At 33.5% G+C, this 19576-nt stretch overlaps 1 protein-coding gene across 2 annotated transcripts in view; it reads right to left on the bottom strand.

The window, feature by feature from the left end:
• LOC115228319 (calcium-binding mitochondrial carrier protein SCaMC-2) overlaps nucleotides 1–19576 on the bottom strand; it is an 86118-nt gene that overhangs the window by 12840 nt on the left and 53702 nt on the right. For both annotated transcript variants that reach the window (XM_036498574.1, XM_029798927.2), the window contains 3 exons: nucleotides 11124–11235; nucleotides 5610–5768; nucleotides 5283–5423 (listed from right to left, as the gene is read on the bottom strand). In XM_036498574.1, the coding sequence (XP_036354467.1) occupies nucleotides 5283–5423; nucleotides 5610–5768; nucleotides 11124–11235 (412 nt within the window). The remainder of the gene's footprint in view (nucleotides 1–5282; nucleotides 5424–5609; nucleotides 5769–11123; nucleotides 11236–19576) is intronic.

Raw genomic sequence — 19576 nt, 5'->3', positions numbered from 1 at the left:
CAGAAAACAATACAGCTCCCATGACTTTCGGAAACATTTTTTCACGCTCAGAGTTGCTGAAGCATGGAATAAACTGCCTGCGTCAGTTGTTGACTGCCATGACACTGCATCTTTTAAGGCCCTCATGCTTTCCGAAATCCGCCGAAACTACACCTGATTATATATACACTTTAGATGAGTTGTAGTGCACCTGAGCACTGTACACAATTATTATTATTATTATTATTATTATTATTTAAATCTGTCAACCCACTGTACTAGTTCTGATGTATAATGAAACCTGAATGTTATAGATCATAGAAATCTTTGAGAACTATTAGATTAGAAATGTTAGTATTAGCAACAAGAATTCAATAATTCATCAGGTGTTAATAGATCGTATTGATTTCAGTTTTAAAAAATTTGTTAATAAACAGCCATAAATAAAATGAAAACTTTCAATGTTCGTAACAAAAATTCTCCAGAAACAGTTTGTACTAAGAACTGCATCAATTCTAGCATTCTGAAGTATATTAATGGAATAAATATGCAGTTCAATAATCTATAATGGAAACCTTTTTTTTTTTTAAATCAAAAGAAATACATACTCTATATCTTACTCAGTTAAGTAATAGATTAATTATATATGAAATTGTTAGAATATGTGTAATAATTGTTTACGGTGAAGAAGAGAAAATGAGTAATATAAAATGGATAAATAAATGAGACATTATTATAGATAAAGTAAAATATAGTTAGAGATTTCCCTTCTGTGAAAGCTGTTATATTTTTCATATCCACAGTGTTTTTTATAATCACAGTAAATTAGTTTCTTCTCCATAAAAAAATAAGGAGAAATAAAATGAAATTATTTGAATGAAAGTCTCATCAGAAGAAAAACAGAGACAGTGGGGAAGGAGAGAGGGGAGAGAGAGAGAGACTGGGTTATTTCTTATCTTTCTTGCACCCAAAATGTCTAGTCATTTGTATTGAGATGTGTATATGAGTTCCTTCACACTTCTTGGATTTTTCAACTTTAAAATAAATCAAACTATACAAATAGAGAAAATGGTATTTTAAGATCTATGTAACCCACAAAGGAACTGAAGATTTATACTCAAGACTCATTAATAGTGTTAAACATATTTTAAAGAATATATTTCACAATGATACAAATATTTTCTTTATAGGATTATATATAGCACAAAGGAAAAACAATTTCTCTACTGCTGGTACCACAAATAAACAAATCTGATCTACTCCATGACAGAAAAATCAACACCACCATCAAATGAGCTGGCAACAAGAAGCTTTCCTTTCTCTCTCTCTCTGTTAGGACAACAATACAAAATGTTATTAATAAATGTAATGCTGTATGATAATAAAACTTGGGTAATAGATGCAGAAGACACACAACAATTAGTAATCCATTGGCAGTACAATATTATTATGATGATCAAATGTTAATATTTGTAGAACTTTTACAGAACAAGTACTTAAAATAAGAATGGCTGGATAATTGGCTTGCAAAGACAATATTTAAAAATGCAGTGAAGAGCAATAATTAATGTAATTGTTCTTGATGTGGAAGAGAAGAAATTGTTCAGTGTTATGTAAAAATATTACTCTAGCTAATTTTGTTGGACCTTCATTGCAAAATCTATCAGAGAATTACAAACATTAAAAATCTAGAAGAGACTTGAGTAAAAAGAGAAAAAAATCTCTCAAAGTGGACGAGTTATAGTTAGTAGTAGTTACAATAGTATAAGAGAAATGACCTTGATCTGTAAGTAAGCATCAAAGCAGACTCAGTTGTGTGTAGTCAGTACAAACAGTGGATAAATAAAAAATGTATTTATCAAAATACATTAACTGAATACTACTATCAAATTAATTACAGAACAAGATCCACAGCCCAGAAAATCTCCAAAGACAGAAATATTACAGGGAGTAACTAAACCAATCATATTGTGAGATATTGTTGCTATCAAATATTCAAAATTAAAGACAGTTTAGCAAAGACAGGATTTCTTTAAGATACCAACTTGCATGAGATTGCCTCAAGTTCTGTGATATAAATTCTAAAATTTTTAAGTGTTCATAGTGAAATTTACATGTTCCATCAAATTCTATGTAAAAACATACATTCCAAACACCAGCTGAATAATGAAAGTCAATTACAAACATTAAAAATCTAGAAGAGACTTGAGTAAAAAGAAAGAAAAAAAAACCTCTCAAAGTGGACTAGTTATAGTTAGTAGTAGTTACAATAGTATAAGAGAAATGACCTTGATCTGTAAATAAGCATTAAAGCAGACTCAGTTGTGTGTAGTCAGTACAAACAGTGGATAAATAAGAAAGTTAACTGAAACTTATACCAAAATGACATTGAATCCTAGCTACAATGCAATCACTAGCTTTATTACCTAATTTGTGCTACTTATCTCTAGTTACTAATTGTGCAGAACTTACCTCTAGTGAAATAAGTCATGAACTACTGAGAAAAAAGTCATGAACTACATGTAGGTATGTTCTATTATTTAGATGGTTCAATTAGCTAATGATTGTATTGTGGCTAGACTAGGTTCAAGAGAGAAGGAAGAAATTTTAAGTACTACATCTACAGGAAACAGTAGCTACAACAATTCTCTAAATTATGTGTGAAGTATGATATTGTTTAGCAATAAAGAAGAGTCATAGATGTAAATGATGTGCTGTGATTAGAGAGGAAATAAATGAATGTAGGCCAATGGATATATATAGCTAACTTATAAGAAAAGTTAAGCTTGAATGATAAAGTACCAAAGACACTGGGCTAGCATATGCAGGAAAAATATTTTACATGCAATTTGAATGATGTAGGCAAAAGAAATTCACTGGACATAGTCAGTGGAAGTAAACCAAAAATGGTATGGGAAGAAGTAGTAACATCAAAACTAAGATGAGATGACATAGAATTAAGATATATGACATGATACTGTACAGCCAATCCTCCAACCTTGAACAACAAAGCAAAGCAAAGCAAATGTTAAAATTATGATGTTGATTGATAATATGAAAGTGAACATTATTGCAACATTTATCAAAATACATTAACTGAATACTACTATCAAATTAATTACGGAACAAAATCCACAGCCAAGAAAATCTCCAAAGGCAGAAATATTACAAGGAGTAACTAAACCAATCATTTTGTGAGATATTGTTTCTATCAAATATTCACAATTAAAGACTTAGTTTAGCAAAGACAGGATTTCTTTAAGATACCAACTTGCACGAGATTGCTTCAAGTTCTGTTATATAAATTCTAAAACTGTTAAGTGTTCATAGTGAAATTTACATGTTCCATCAAATTCTATGTAAGAACATACGTTCCAAACACCAGCTGAATAATGAAAGTCAATTACTTAACTAAATTTTGTTATATTTTTAATTATTTTCAAAGTTAACAAACACACAGGGAGTACAGCCAGAAAGGATTAATAATTTTAAAAAGATATATTCTTGTAAACATAAAATTTGGGAAATTATTTTGCTTTATTCAAAAGCTAATGATTAAATATATGTATTGAATTAAATACTGTAAGTTCAGTGCAAATATAGATCAGATAAACAAATTCAACCAATGTTTTATAAAATTGTTAGGATGTACAAAGCTTCAAATTTGAAAAACAAGGAACAAAATACTCCTAGTCAAATCAAGTTTATTGTAACTTAGTAATATTTTGCTAAAAGACATTAAGTAGGTAAATATTTCTCCAGTAACTATTAATCTAGATGCTTGCATTAAATATTTCCTGGAATATTTTTCCATGCTGGTCCTTATCTTTGCTTTAGTTACTGTATAATATTTTTTTTAAAAACCCAAAATTTAATCAACATTCAGACACAGAGAAGCTTAGTAAATTTCTAGAACCAGTGAAAACTAAAACAAATATGCATGAAAATGCCCCCTAAAATAGCATTTTAAAGAAATCCGAAGAAACTTAAAGCATCTTACACAGTTTAGCAATATGGAACAGCCATTCAGCAAAACAAAAACACAAGATGAAATAAAGTAAATTTCAAGTCCCACCCCTTTATAAATAAGCCTGTAATGACAACTACTGAATTCAACCATTATATTTTAAAAAGCTTTATACACAAGATAGACTGGAAACAAGAAATTCTGAAAGATCACAGAAAACAGTCCTACTTTTATCATTACCAAATTCAAATTTATACTAGTATATGGAAACAAAAGCAACTTTCTGTGTTCACTATTCATTATGGTTTTCATATAAAACGTAAGTAGAGTATTTTACAGCATCAAAACTAAAGTGATTCAAATTCAAACACATTCTTGTTACACCTTGCTGTGTGTTTCTCAAGAAGCAGGCCACATGAGACACAGGTCATCATCAGGTGGGCCAAACTTCTAAAAAAAATTTCAATGCAATTTTTTGTTAGGCATGTTATTCAGAAAGTCCTGCAGGCCATAGTTTGCTCATGACTGTTCTATATTATAAACAAAATCAACAGATTTTCACAAAATTGGTAAATTCTTGTTAACACAGTTATGCTTAATCTAAGGAAGTGTTTTGTTTTCTTCAATTATCATTAACTCACCATCTCTCTCTTTACTCAACATAAGACTTCAGTTGAATCACACAAATCATTTCAAAATTGTATATTATGTACATAATGTTTGTATTTCTACTTGTAGTAAAAGTAAAACAAGTTATTTAACTAAATAGTCTTGTCTTCAGATCACATCTGAAAGTTTATTTTAGCTTTCCATTTAAAAAAAAAATGATAAATGATAGAAATTCAGTTCTACTACTACCATAGAACCCCCCCCCCACTCCCCCAAAAGCTGCTAATCTTTATCATCAGAAATGTTTGTAAGAATATTCCGCCCTTTTCTAATAATAAAATATTGAAAATAGACAAAAAAAATGAACAATTTGAAAGGAATTAGAGGGAACAAATCATTATAAGACAATGTTATTTTCAGTTACATACTTATAGTTCTAATAAAATAATCATATAGCTGGCAATGAATTACATTAATTAAATGTTGGATATAATGTATAATTGTAGCATTTAATGAAACAAGCATAAGTCTGGATCAAAACAGATAGGGAAAAAAGGTAAGCTATTTAAAGACAGAATATATAAATATAATTTTACTGAAGTGTAGATATGCGTGTATGTGTAAATAAATATATATACATACATACACGCTTGTGAGTGTGTGTATGAGAGAAAGGAGAGGAAGTGAGAATGAGAGAAAATGGAAAAAAAAAGTATATATAACTTACATTTTCATAGAAAGAAAATTTAAGAGCAGATTCTGGGGCAATTTTGAAAACATTGATCCCATTGCCTCGCCACAAGGATTTGACTCCACCTTCTTCCAACATGTGTTTGAAACCTGAGCGAATTCCAGATTTTCCATGCACCTGTATCAATTAATCAATTAAAAGACAGTAAAAATGAAAAAAAAAAAAAAAAATGAAGCAACAGCAAATGAATGAGTGAGTATGAATGTACTAGAACAACAGGGATATTTTACTTGAGAAGTATTAATAAATGTAACAAAGAAAACACTAAGAAATACTGAAACACACTTTCAAGACGGTTATTACCTGTTGAAGAACTTTTAGTCTGTCAAGGGGTGCAGTACACGTTCTTGAAACAGCTCCAGCAGTGCCTCCTGCAACGAGGTAACGCCACCACATGCCTGACTGTAGCTCTTTTTCTGTAAAGTCATCTGGTACAATGACATTTTCTCCAATGTCGATTACCTGGATAGAGAGTGATGGACAGTATTCAAAAATGTTCAAAGGGTCAATCTTGGCAAATAGCATGTGTTGAGGGACAAGAAAAAGTGTTAGCATATTTCAATTTGACCAAATAGCACTGTTTAGTGGAAGTATAAAAAAGAAAGGTACATAAAACAATCAGGTAGTAACAGAGAGTGATAGCATATCAGCTGTAAAAAACCGAAGGCCTGTAGCCGGTATAATAGTATGTCCTATATACTACATATGCTCTCTTCTCACATGCTCATATGTGAATGAGATTTTGAAGATAACACAGAATTAGCTATGACTAACAGTTACGTCATGAACATGTAATGGAATATTTTAATAGTTATATCATTGGCTTATTGCACAACCATTAAAAAAAATTTTTTTTTAAGGATTATATGTACAGATAAAAGATGAATAAATTAAACATTTACAAAAATACAGAATTTTATGAAATTGCAACTTAAATTTTCTGTGTGGCAAAACAAGAGAATTGAACTGGCAGACATTATCTTGCTTCATTTAAGAGAAGTTTCAAAGTCTGTTTCTTAAATGTCAGTAAGTTATCTGTCTAGAAAACTTTCCCTTTTCCTTATCACACATTTTTTTCAATTTATTCCAATTAATAAAACTGCTTTAGAAAGCAGATAACATTCTAAGTGTCCCCTCATTTTAAGCATCACATGTATTTAGGGGAATACAATATTAATGAGGGCACTGTCACAATTATCAGATGAGATTTATTACTTTTGATCAGAATTTAAAATAGCAGGCATAATTAACAAGTTTTCTAACACCTGTATTAATTACTAAAATAGAAATAGTGAAATAGCTAAGGAAATTAAATAGTGAACAGTAAGCACTAATGTTACTGAGTGCTTATCTTCTGCAAGTTTATCCACACACACACACACGTGTGTGTGTGTGTGTGTGTATATATATATATATATACACATCAGCCACAACTACAATCTCACTTGGTTCAACACCACTACCTCCATGAGGCCCAATACTTGAACAGTGCTTTTTACACTCCACTGCACAGGTAGAAGCTAGATGACATTGGCATCAGCCATGACTACGATTTCACTTGGATCGACAGGTCTTCACAAGCACAGCATATTGCCCAATGAATGAAGGGTGCTTTCAACAGGCCAACTACACAACACTAGCATCAGCCAGGACTACGATCACATTTGGCTTGACGGGTTTTCTCAAGCACAACATATCTCCAAAGGTCTCGGTCACTCATTGCTTCTGTGAGGCCAACATTCGAAAATTGTGCTTCACCATCTCATCTCATGTCTTCCTGAGTTTACTTCTTCCACAGATTCTCTCTACCATCAGAGTGCGACACTTCCTCACTCAGCTGTCCTCATCCATATGCATCACATGATCATACCAGCACTGTCGTCTCTCTTGCACACCACATCTGATGCTTCATATCTGCAACTTTTCTCTCAGGACACTCATATTCAGTGGAGCACACTAGCTTCATTTCTTTGAAGCCTATGCATGTCCTCAGCAGTCACAGCCCATGTTCCACAGTCTGCCTTTCATTCTGAGCAAGAGAGCCCTTGTTACCAGCAGAGGTAGAAGCCCTCTGAAATTTACCCAGCTTATTCTTATTCTAGCAGCTACACTCTCAGAGCATCTAACCCAGTTACTGATTTGATCACCTAGGTAATAGAAGCTATGAACTACTTCTAGTTTTCCCTGCTGGCATGTGATGGAATCTATTTTCTGTACATTTTTGGTGTTTATTGTACATGTGCACCTTCCACACACAAAAACTATCTTCCCTGTTAACCTTCCTTTAATACTGCTGCACCTCTTATGTGTCTATAGCCTACACTGGGTACATCTTATGGAGTTCTACCTATACCTTTTCTACAGATCGAGTAGGGCGACCTACCTGAATATATCTTAGGTCCTGGTAGGGTTATAAAGGTAGAGTATTTCCCAAGAAGCACTCAACCCGAGTTCTGTTGAATTCAACACTGTTGAATTCAACACTGTTGAATTCCAGACAAATACCAAAATTATTTCAGTGTAGAAAACAACAGTTTTACTGTCATGAAATATCATCATCATATTTTTATTATTATCATTACTACTATTATGAAGACAACATTGGTTATTGAAATACTGGGGATAGCGTATCCAGGGTCATATCCAGAGACACATTTATTTCAAACACTATTAAGACTGGTACTAAACACCAGCTTTAAAATCTCTATTCTTTAACGTCAGTGAAGATATTGTTATCATCGAAAAAGTTAACGCCTAAAGTGTTGCAACTCTCCTGGTTGTTGTTCTCTTTTAAGCTTAGACAAAAGAATATTTTATTGCTTTGGCAGTAGAATGTCAAACTAAGTACCTAATATTTACATCCCTCAATGTACTTGGTTCAGATTCCATCAAAACTGACTGTATCTGTCATCGCCCCAAGGTCAATAAACACAAGTAAAATATTGGGGTTAATTCAGGTGAATATATTCATCCTTAAAAATGTATCATTTAAAAAAAAAAAAAATCACTACTACTACTATTTAAAGTTAGTAAAATAATAGACTATTATATAAACACCTTATATAATAGACTAAAAAAGCATCGGACAAAATGCCTTGCAGTATTTTTTTCTGGTCCTTTATATTCTGAGCTCAAATCCCATTGAGGTCAACTCTGCCTTTCATCATTCTGGGGGCCAATAAAATCAAGTACACATCAAAATACTGGGGCCCGATGGTGTCAACTAAAGCCTTCCCTCAAAATGGTTATTGACATTTTGTTCATCTTTACATTCTGAGCTGAAATTCCACCGAGGATGACTTTGCCCTTCATCATTTCAGGGTTGATAAAATAAGTACCAGTAAAACACTGGAGTTGATATAATCGACTTAAACCTCTCTGCTGGTCTTGTGCCAAAATTTGAAACCATTATATAAAGGACAGTGGAATAGTTAGTGTTGAACAAAATATTTCACAGTATTTAATAACAGTCATTTACATTCTAAGTTCAAATACTACTAAGGCTAAAATTGATATAATTGTTCCATCCCAACCCAATTTGTGGCCTTACGTATTTTTAAGAAATTATAATTATTACCAACACTATTACAGAGAAAGGATGATCAGTTACAACCTGTTTTTGATCTTTCTTCAGTAAAGACATCAGACACCATGTGATGATATTTATCTAACATATGAGAATGGTAAAACATTTACTTTTTTTGTTTCTTCCCTACTTTGAGTTAATAATTGATCATTTATTTCTTTTGATTTATGTCAATATGTTCTAAAAGCACACGGGTCCTCATCATTATAATTGTCACTACCCCATGTGACCTAACAGTGTTATCTTAAAAAGTAGATTGTTTCTAAAATAAATTCAAGGTACTATCATGAGAAGTGGGGGCAATCTAAAATAGATCAAACAGAAATCTCATGAGGAAAAGCTGAGTCATACTTCAATGGAAAGATATCCAGAATTATTATCTTATTTTACTATTTATAGACATACATTTAATATTTTTAAAATATTAAGTGAATTATATAAAAATGTCAGCATGGAAAACAGACATTAAAGGATGATGATGAATGTGTAGCTATTGGTGCTTTATTTCTTTTAAACGGATGATTTATTGCAGAAAAATAATCCATCCAAAAAATTATATCTTGTTGTAAAATGCCTTTGTTAAAATTGATATGAATTACAGAACTGCTAGAGATTCACTTGAAAATCTGCCTCAACTTTCAGATTGAAGATAACCTTCTCTCAGTGTTCAGAGGGCCAAAACTCCCTTAAACTCTTCAGCTTTTAAACTGGCCATATCCAACCCAAATATACTGCTTTATGTCCAAGCTGGCCAGATCCAGTCTCTACACTTTATTCTAAAAATAAACAACCACATCATTGAAATCTCAAAGCTACGAGATAATGTATGATTAATTCAAACCAATGTGAATTGATAAGCAATACATTTGACAGAGTAATCTGAATGCTGATAGATTAAACAAACAGGCAACCATTGGCGTAGGTGTTTTTCTAGCTATTTGAACCCACCAGCCATGTTGGGGCACTGCTGTTGTCAGTTATATTTACCTCACCATATTATACTGAACTTGGGTCATGTGATTAAGAAAATTTGCTTTGTAATAAGTTTACCTGAGGTTCAATACCACTGCCCTGCAGCGTTTCTTCTATCAAATCGTACCACATTTCATTCACAAGAGTATGATGTTTTACATAGGCGTAGGAGTGGCTGTGTGGTAAGTAGCTTGCTTACGAACCACACGGTTTCGGGTTCAGTCCCACTGTGTAGCACCTTGGGCAAGTGTCTTCTACTATAGCCTCTGGCCGACCAAAGCCTTGTGAGTGAATTTGGTAGACGGAAACTGAAAAAAGACTGTTGTATATATGTATATATATATATATATATATATATGTATGTATGTATGTGTGTGTATATGTTTGTGTGTCTGTGTTTGTACACCCCAACATCACTTGACAACTGATGCTGGTGTGTTTACGTCCCTGTAACTTAGCAGTTCGGCAAAAGAGACCGACAGAATAAGTACTAAGCTTAGAAAGAATAAGTTCTAGGGTCGATTTGCTCGACTAGAGGCGGTGCTCCAGCATGGCCACAGTCAAATGACTGAAACAAGCAAGAGAGTAAAAGAGAATTAATATTTTGATAAAATTCTATTTGACTGATCAATCTGTTTTACTCTAGTGAACAGGAGAATCAATTTTAAGATATTTCATAACATCACAAACATCATATCTTAATATTTTTGTTATGGGCTAAATGGTTTAATATCAACAAAAACTGGGTGATATACCATACTTGAGAAGACCTGTCAAGTGAAGTAAGGTCATAGTTGTGGCTGACGCCAGTGTCACGTAACTGGCACCTGTGCTGATGGCATGTACAAGGCACCTACTACACTCTTGGAGTGGTTGGCATAAGGGAATCCAGCCATAGAAACCAGGCTAAATCAGATTGGAACCTGGGGAGGTTCCTTGACTTACCTTTTCTTAGTCAAACCATCCAACCCATGTTAACATGGAAAATGGACGTTAAATGATGACTGTTGGATTCACTTTTGTAATGGGCTACATTTTAAACTCGCACATACATGCATACTCTCTCTCTCTTCACACATTCATATTTCTTGATAATCTTTGAATCAGGAAAATCAATTATCTTTCACTCGATACAAGAGACAGTTATGAAAATAAAGTTCCACAATACCAAAAGAATTAAACATGACATATAAAATTTGCTTTATGGAGGGGGGGGGGGAGAAAGAAATCAAAGCTTTTTATATAATAAAGTGACTCACTGTAGAATGCCTCCAATAAGCAATAATGTCGTGGATATTCTGGCTTGGATGAAGAAGGAGATATTCACGCCATTCGTCCCAATCAATTTTTAAAGTGCCATCCTTGTCCATTCTTAAAGAAATAGGTAGAAAAGAAACATTGTAAAGCAATATTAATATATACCTGAAAACAAATGACAAATGCTGCTTAGATTAAAAAGAATATACATTTAGAACTTATTTGAAGTTGCTATCCCATTCATCTATTTGCTTTATTTTTCATCAATGTCACTGTTTTAGGATCTATTTATACCATCTGCAGGAGTCCAAATAGAGTATGTCTGGTTGGATTTTTCTACAACTGGATGCCCTTTCTGATGCCAACCCCCGCCAATTTCCAAATAAGGGAATAATCTCCCAGTCTATTGAACAACAAATAGCCCAGACATGCTTACATGGAGATCAGGAAATAAATTACATGAAAATGACCCTTTTGTTTACAAAGATTACACATGTCAAGAAGACTGTACATGCTTTCATAGTGGACTGCAAACAAAAGACATTTGTGAAACCACTGTTTACAAACCAGCATGTAAAGCACATATGGAGATGAGGGAAATACACAATCACTCATACATATACACATGATGGGTTCCTTTCAGTTTTGTCTATGAAATACACTCACAGAGCTTTGGTCAACCCAACATTTGTTCAAAGTGCAGGGAAACTGAACCTGAAACTATGTGGTTGAGAAATAAGCTTCTTTGGCATGGTTTCTATGGCTTGATCCCCTTCCTAATGACAACCATTTTATAGGATGGACTGAATGCATATTTCATTGCACCAATACTAGTGGGGTCACTGTGTAGCTTGGGGTGATGAAAAGTCAAAATTTGAAGAAAGGAGCCAGGACAGTTTCTTGCTGTATAGGAGACATATTGCTGGGCAGGAGTAATTCCAGCAGAGCTAGAAAGAGAGATAAAGATGGCAGTGACAAGGGGTCAAGGGAGCCCTCAAGGTATAAGAAGCTAAATAGGAGTGGAACAGGACAGGAAAAGTGGATGGGTAGAGGTTGCAAGATTGTATGAGGAGAAAGAAAGTGAAGATTAGTAACAAGCAAAGATGGAGGAGGAATGAATATAATATAATGTATGATGAACAAGGGTGGCAGGATGGTTGATAATAAATGAGTGGGAGAGAGTAGCTGATGGCTGAATAATGGTGAATATGGGTTGGAGAGTGATTGATGGTATATGAGTTTGAAGGAAGGTATGAGAGGTGATTGTCAATAAAGAAAGGAGTGGAGAGCAGCAGAACAGTAATAATAATATAGTAGACAAGAATGAGAGGCAGATGAAGTACACAGGGTGGGAAAGAGAGAGAGATGTACAGTGAGTGTGTAAAATGTGAATGGAGAATGGATTTTAAGTGAAGTTATTCCTGGAAGTGAGAAAGATGTAATTCTGTTTTCAGTTACAACAGCAGTACACTGCAGTTATGCTAGTGATGGAGGGATCAGTGATAGGGGGTGAGAAGGTAGGAAGGAAGGATTCACAAGCAAATTGGACACAATTTCCAGAACTTCAGCTTCTCTGAAATGGGTGGGTCTCCTCAGAGGCATCTCAGACCATTGTCATTTCCTCTTTGTCCCATGTCTTTCTGGATTTCCCTCTTTCACAAGTAATCAGCACTTGTTTATACAGCTATCTTCATCAATATGAATCACATGTCCATACCAGCACAGTCTTCTCTCTTGCACACCACATATGATTCTTCTTATGCCCAACTTTCTCTCATCATATTTGCACTTTGTTGTACACCCACACACACCAATGTTGCACATCCAAAAGAGTATACAAGCTCCATGTCTTTCTAGTTTCTGCATATCCCTACTTTCAGGGTTCATGTCTCACTACCATGTATTAATGATGTTCATACACAAGCATCATACAATCTGCCTTTCACTCTGAGAGAAAGTCCTTTTTGTTACAAACAGAGGTAATAGCTCTCTGAGCTTTTCCCACCCTGTTCTTATTCTACAAAGTATACTTTTGAGAACATCCTCCATTGCAAATTTAGCAATACCTAGGTAACAGAAAGTACCTACTATTTCCAAGGATCCTCCTGGGTATTCACGAAAATCTATTTCCCATGTATTATTAGTGCTTATTGTTCCTGTATATCTGCCACATACAAAGTCTACTTTCTCTATGAACCTGCCTATGATGTTACTGCACCCGTTATGTTTCCATTTTGCATCAAGTACAATGTGTGGAATTTCTAGATACTTTCTTTCTACAAACTGAACAAAGCCATTTCCCTGATAGACGCAGACTCTTGCTTGTTTCCCCACTAACTAAAACTTTGTTATTTGCTAAATTAACTTTGAAACCCTTTGATTCCAGGTTTTGCTTCCAAATATGGAATTTTATTTTCTAATTCTATGGGAGATTCAGCTATAAGAACAAGGTCATCAGTATCCATGGGCAACTGGTCTTATACCCCTCTGTTATGATATGGAAACCTAAGCTAAGGATCAAGCCCTGATGAATTTACTTGGACACTAAATTCCTCAGTCCTTGTTAACACTCGCCTTACTGATAGTGCCTCTGTACATGGCTCTCACAAGCCATTTGTCTAACCCTAGCATCATGAGCAACTACTAGATCACACAGTGAAGGGTCCTGTTGAAGGCTCTCTCCAGAATGACAAATGCTAAGTACAGCATCTTCCTTTCAGCTAAGTACTTCTGCAATTATCTCACCAGGAAAACAGTATCTAGGCTAATTCTAACACACACACACATACTCTCTAATTAATTACGTGAGCTACAACTTTCTGCAACTTTCATGAACAGGTTCAGTAATTTGATACCTCTATAATTTCCTCTAAGACATCTTTCCTCTTGTAACAGTTGACTGTGATGCTGCTATACTAGTCTTTGGGTATGAACCTTCTTGGGCACAACTTAACTGATGTGTGTACATATACATACATACACAGTATGTGTGTGTCTGTATATATATATATATATGTATATATATATATATATGTATATATATATATATATACACAGTATCTGTGTATATGTATATAGTTTACAGTTGCACTAAGGGTAAGATCAGTAAACAAAGTACTCCATCTAATGAGATAAATATCATTTAATGTACACAGTATAAAGATATGAGCTACTACTATTAATAACTTGTATCTATACAGTGTACCTTAAATGATTATATATATATATATATATATATAAATAAATATGCACATACATAGATACACACACACTCACTTGTACATACACATATGCAACACATAGGCATGGCCATATGGTTAAAAAGTTCAACTTGCAACCAACTGGTTTTGGGTTCAGTAACACTGTGCAGCACCTGAGAAAAGTGTCTCTTATTTTAGACTCATGCTGACCAAAGGTCTGTAAGTGGATTCGATAGATAAAAACTGAAAGAAGCTACAAGTGGAGGTGGTGATGTTGACATTACTCCTGCCAACAAATAATCCACCGACTTAGTACTTTTGAAAATGTGTGGAATAAGGGATTCAATACTTGAAAAACAAGTAAGAATTATACACAGGAAGGATGTCTGAATGTAAAGCAATGCCTCAATAATGTATTCATCTAATTCATGCTAGAATAGAAAAATGGACATGAATAAAATGTATGTATATATGCACACAAGAAAGTGTGTGTGCAAGTGCTCATGTGCATGAATGTATGCATCCTTTGCTTCACATGAAAAATTGACATATTTTTGTCAACAGATTATCTGGTAATACTGATTTTTGAAGACAGGAGTGAAAACTACCTTGGTTGATAAACAGGATGGGTTAGTGACAGGAAATGTACCCAGCTGCAAAACAATGCCACACTAATATGTAGCTGTCTAATCCATACTAACATATGAAGACATGTGACACCAAAACAAATGTGTGTGTGTGTGTATGTGTCTATGTCCAACCCATGCTAGCATGGAAAACATACGATAAACGATGATGATATATATATATATATATATATATATATATATAAATGGGTGTAAAGTGGTTGGTGTTTATAAGACAACCAGCTATCCAGACATTAGCATTCAACACAGTCATCTGGCTTGTCAGATCCTGTTGAACCATCTGGCATGGAAGCCAGACTTGAAATAATAATGATAATGATGGTGGTGATGAGCGCATGCTTCTACACCTCCACATAGTTTATAAGCAAGTGACATTATTTGTCATAATGAAATTAATAGGGTATAAAAAATTCATTGTTATGCATGACAGAAGTATGCTGAAAGATTCTCTCATAAATTGTATCTATTACTTTAGATTGCATTCAGTTTTATTAATTGCGACTCATTGCATCTATTTGAGTTGAATATTGAATTTTAAAAAAAAGATAGGATGGCAACAGCTGGAAAACTCATTCTAGCTAAAGTGAAAAATTTCTGACAGGATGACAGCAGTTGGAATGCTTTCATTCTCACAAATGTTTCATAAATTGATCATTTCTGATTCCACTGAGATTTACTTATTTTTAGCATATATGCAAAGAACAAATGATGATGTTCTGGAAACTGGGTTTTTTAAAATCTTTTTTTGCTGCTGATCTCCATTAGTTGATCTAATCGACTGGCCCTCTCCCCAAAAATTTCAGGCCTTGTGTCTAGAGTAGAAAAAAATATTCTATATTTCTGAGTTTACATGAATGATGCGTTTACATGCATTAGGAAGGGCATCCAGCTGTAGAAACACTGCCAGATCAGACTGGAGCCTGGTGCAGCCTCCTGGCTTCCCAGACCCCAGTCGAACAGTCCAATCCGTGCTAGCACGGAAAACGGACGTTAAACGATGATGATGTCTTAAATAGAAAATTAGTGTCATGGAAAGCAACGAAAGAGTTCTTAATCTGAAATATCATAACTAATTTTCCAGGTTCTAGTATAGCTAGTTCATCTTGGTAGTGGATATTTATTACTACTAGGCCTAGTCATGGTTTGTATCTATGGTGGTGGTATTTCATTGTTTACATGGGCAAAATAATCTGAAATATCATAACTAATTTTCCAGGTTCTAGTATAGCTAGTTCATCTTGGTAGTGGATATTTATTACTACTAGGCCTAGTCATGGTTTGTGCTCAATATACCTACCTACAGATATTCCTACCTACAGATATTCAGATAATATTACTTGAAACACTGGCCTTTTATCCACAAGTTAATCATCATTTCCTATTCAGTTAAGAAGTTAAACAGTTGCAAACTATTATCTTTAGGAGTCCCTAGATCTGCTGAAGACTTTTACCATTAAAACAAGCAACATATAAAATGATAATTCAAAATAGCACATAGTTATACTAAAAGCTAAGTACTATGATATTGCAATCCTCTCTCTCAAACAAAAATTTCTATTTTGTGTTAGAGATGAACACAAAACCGAAAGGAAAAACAAACCCCACTAGAGTTCAAAAATATTAATGAAATTCTGCATCAGCAAATATCACATTAGAATGCATAAATAAAATAAGCTGGTTTAGATTCAAGAGAATTGCAATGTTTCAAACAATGCTTGTTGTTGATGAGTGTTTCTGTTTTGATAAATGGCACTTCCTGAAGCAATAACATTCTCTTCTTCATTTTTTAAATTATCTTCACAAATTGAACTAGAAAATATTTTAATAAATTGCACAAGTGAAAACACTGAAAATAAACAAATACAATATTTAAAATCATAGTATATCCACCCCCACCCCCCAAAAAAAGAAAAAGGTAAGAATTCATTGTTTTACATAGTGAGAAGAAAATATTTCATGAGAGTAAGGTAAAAAAAAAAAAAGGGAGGAACCTCAATCAAAATATGCAAAAACACACAAAGAATGAAATTATCATAATTGTAGATTTCACTAGCCACCTTGACAGGTAACTTCTGACGCAATTGCAAAATTTGGATTGTCTAACATCTGATAAGATAGAAATCAGACATTAACAGAATAGAGAAAGAGCAACCAAGTTATTTTTATTTTAATTGAAATAGTACAGTAACTAAAGAGTAATATCAAGTATGAAAACTAAAAATCAATTTGTTAATAAGAAAATACCTTATACAGTAATGAATTACATGGTTAAATCTGAAACCAAACCTATAATTTAGATAAACTGAAACTGGCCGAGAACAAATTCAGGATTTGGTATTTACAATCTTGATAGTCTTTTATAGGTACAAGGTGACCTCCTCAATGAAGTAGAGTCAAGATAGGAAATCAATAACACAATTCTTTTTGCTAAAATAACCATCTTTGGTTCTAATGGGGGGGGGGGTAAAAACAAAAGTGGGAGGACTGAAATTCTGATTCAGACTACTCTAAGACCGTATACTTACAAAGAAAAAGAAACAAACATCTGTTTCTGAAGGTTGGCCTCTGTTTAGAAGAAAGAAATAAGTAGAAACCGATAAAGTAGACTGCATAGCTAATCAGTACACAAAAGATGTAATAAGATTTCGCTTTTCAATTGTGCTGTGGTCACTTTGGGTTGCACCTGACAGTATTAGCACCCACTGTCTACAATTAGTCTAGGACCAATGATAATGTCTAAATGAAGTGAAAGAAGAAAGAATGGAGAAAACTGTTAAATGATAATCATGATAGATTTGATAAACTGATGATTATGAATAATGATGACAGAGTTGAGAACCTGCTGAAACAATGATATTGGTGACAATAATATAGAGAATAAAGATGCCGATTATCAAGGCTCAATTTTTTAATATTTTATAAGATCTCAAACAATAATAGCAAAATAAGCTTAAAACTATACAGGCATTAGTGCAATGTTCTAGTAATTGAAGGCGAAATCTTAAAATATGTATTACTTTGCACAAATTTATTAGCTCCTTTTCATTAGAAAGATAAAATTTGGAAGTAGCTTCCACTAATGGAGCATCTGGAAATTTGTATTATTCAATGAAGAATATAACTGTTAGTACATGCTAAACACTAAAATTGGTAATATAAAAGCAGGTGTAGTAATCAAGATATTTTTGCAAGAAGAAATTAATTAAATGTGTACTGACAAATACCTAATAAATAGACAATGGATTAACTACATCTAGCAAAAATTAAAATCATCACATGGTTAAGATAAGGTAAAATAATTCAAAACCTTATAAAGCTAAATCAATTGATGTTTTCTATATTGGTTCCTGAGAATAAGCACTAATCTTCAGTTCACATTCTGCACTATACAGAAACTTGCTTATAAACACAACCTACTTCAAAATTTTAAACTGTTTTATTACAAACTTCTTTTTTTCTTTCTTTTGGTAATACTTCACTCATGATTATGAGCCATTCTCAATAAGGTGAACTGAAGTTATTCTTTATTGTTTTTAGTTTAACTGGGCATAACCAAACAGGCCACTCTTCCATTCATACTTTGTATATGTATCTCTGAGTGATTGCAAAGTCATGCTGAGTTACTGCCATCAAACTGTATGCTTTTCTTTTCTGAGTTCATGCTATTTCTACAAGCATTTCTTTGATTAATGATGATGAGCATTTCAGTGAGAGCATACACTAGTGTATGTTATGGAAATGCAGCATAATGGGACTTATGAACCTACTTCAATCTCTAAGAACTAATTAACTTACACAAGTAAGATCAGCCAGTCAAAAGTTTGGATTAAAAGGTGTTTCACCAGTTTGACAGCTTATTTGCACATCACATGAAAACCTTTGTCTTCATGTGATGTGCAAATAACTCAATGACAAATGAGACAGTTTATTACATAGTTACCACATGTGTGTGTGTGCATGTATAAATGTAAGTGCATAATTGTAACATATGTGGCAAAATACAAGCAACTGTGAAAAACTAAATGAAAAAATAATTTTGACAATAGTATTTCAATGAAATTTTGGATTAGTAGTTCAGAGATCAATAACATAACCTGAAGGGTAACTAGCATTTTTTTTTTAAGCAACATTATATTATTGATGACCTATAGTAATTTTTTTTATACATAAATTCTGAAAAATAAGGGCAGTGTCCAAAGCTTTTTGAGTCATCTTAGCCAGGTGGAAGAAGTGAATTTCAGCAGACTGAACACTGTTATAAAAATTCAACATTGTTGATAGTTAAGGGGTGAGCTAGCTTTTTCTTGGTGCATGGGGAAACAAAAACAGATCCAGAGTGAATATGATAGTGACTGTCCAGCATGTTTATATATAGGTGCACAGTCTCAAATATACAAACATTTCTGAACTTGAAAAGTAAACTAAGACTCACTGGTGTAATCTTGATTATGTAACATTCAAATTTGTAAGGAATGGGATGGTTGTTCTGATGCTGTTGTGTATGTAGGTGATGAAGGAATAAAAGGTTAACCTCTCCAAATGGTCAGTTCATATACATATAAAAGAAAATCCATATAAATTGCATCACAAGTCTGAAGGAAATCCTAT

Source organism: Octopus sinensis, linkage group LG2 (genome assembly GCF_006345805.1).
Source record: "Octopus sinensis linkage group LG2, ASM634580v1, whole genome shotgun sequence".
Lineage (NCBI taxonomy): Eukaryota > Metazoa > Mollusca > Cephalopoda > Octopoda > Octopodidae > Octopus > Octopus sinensis.
This window is presented reverse-complemented; position numbering and strand designations above follow the sequence as displayed.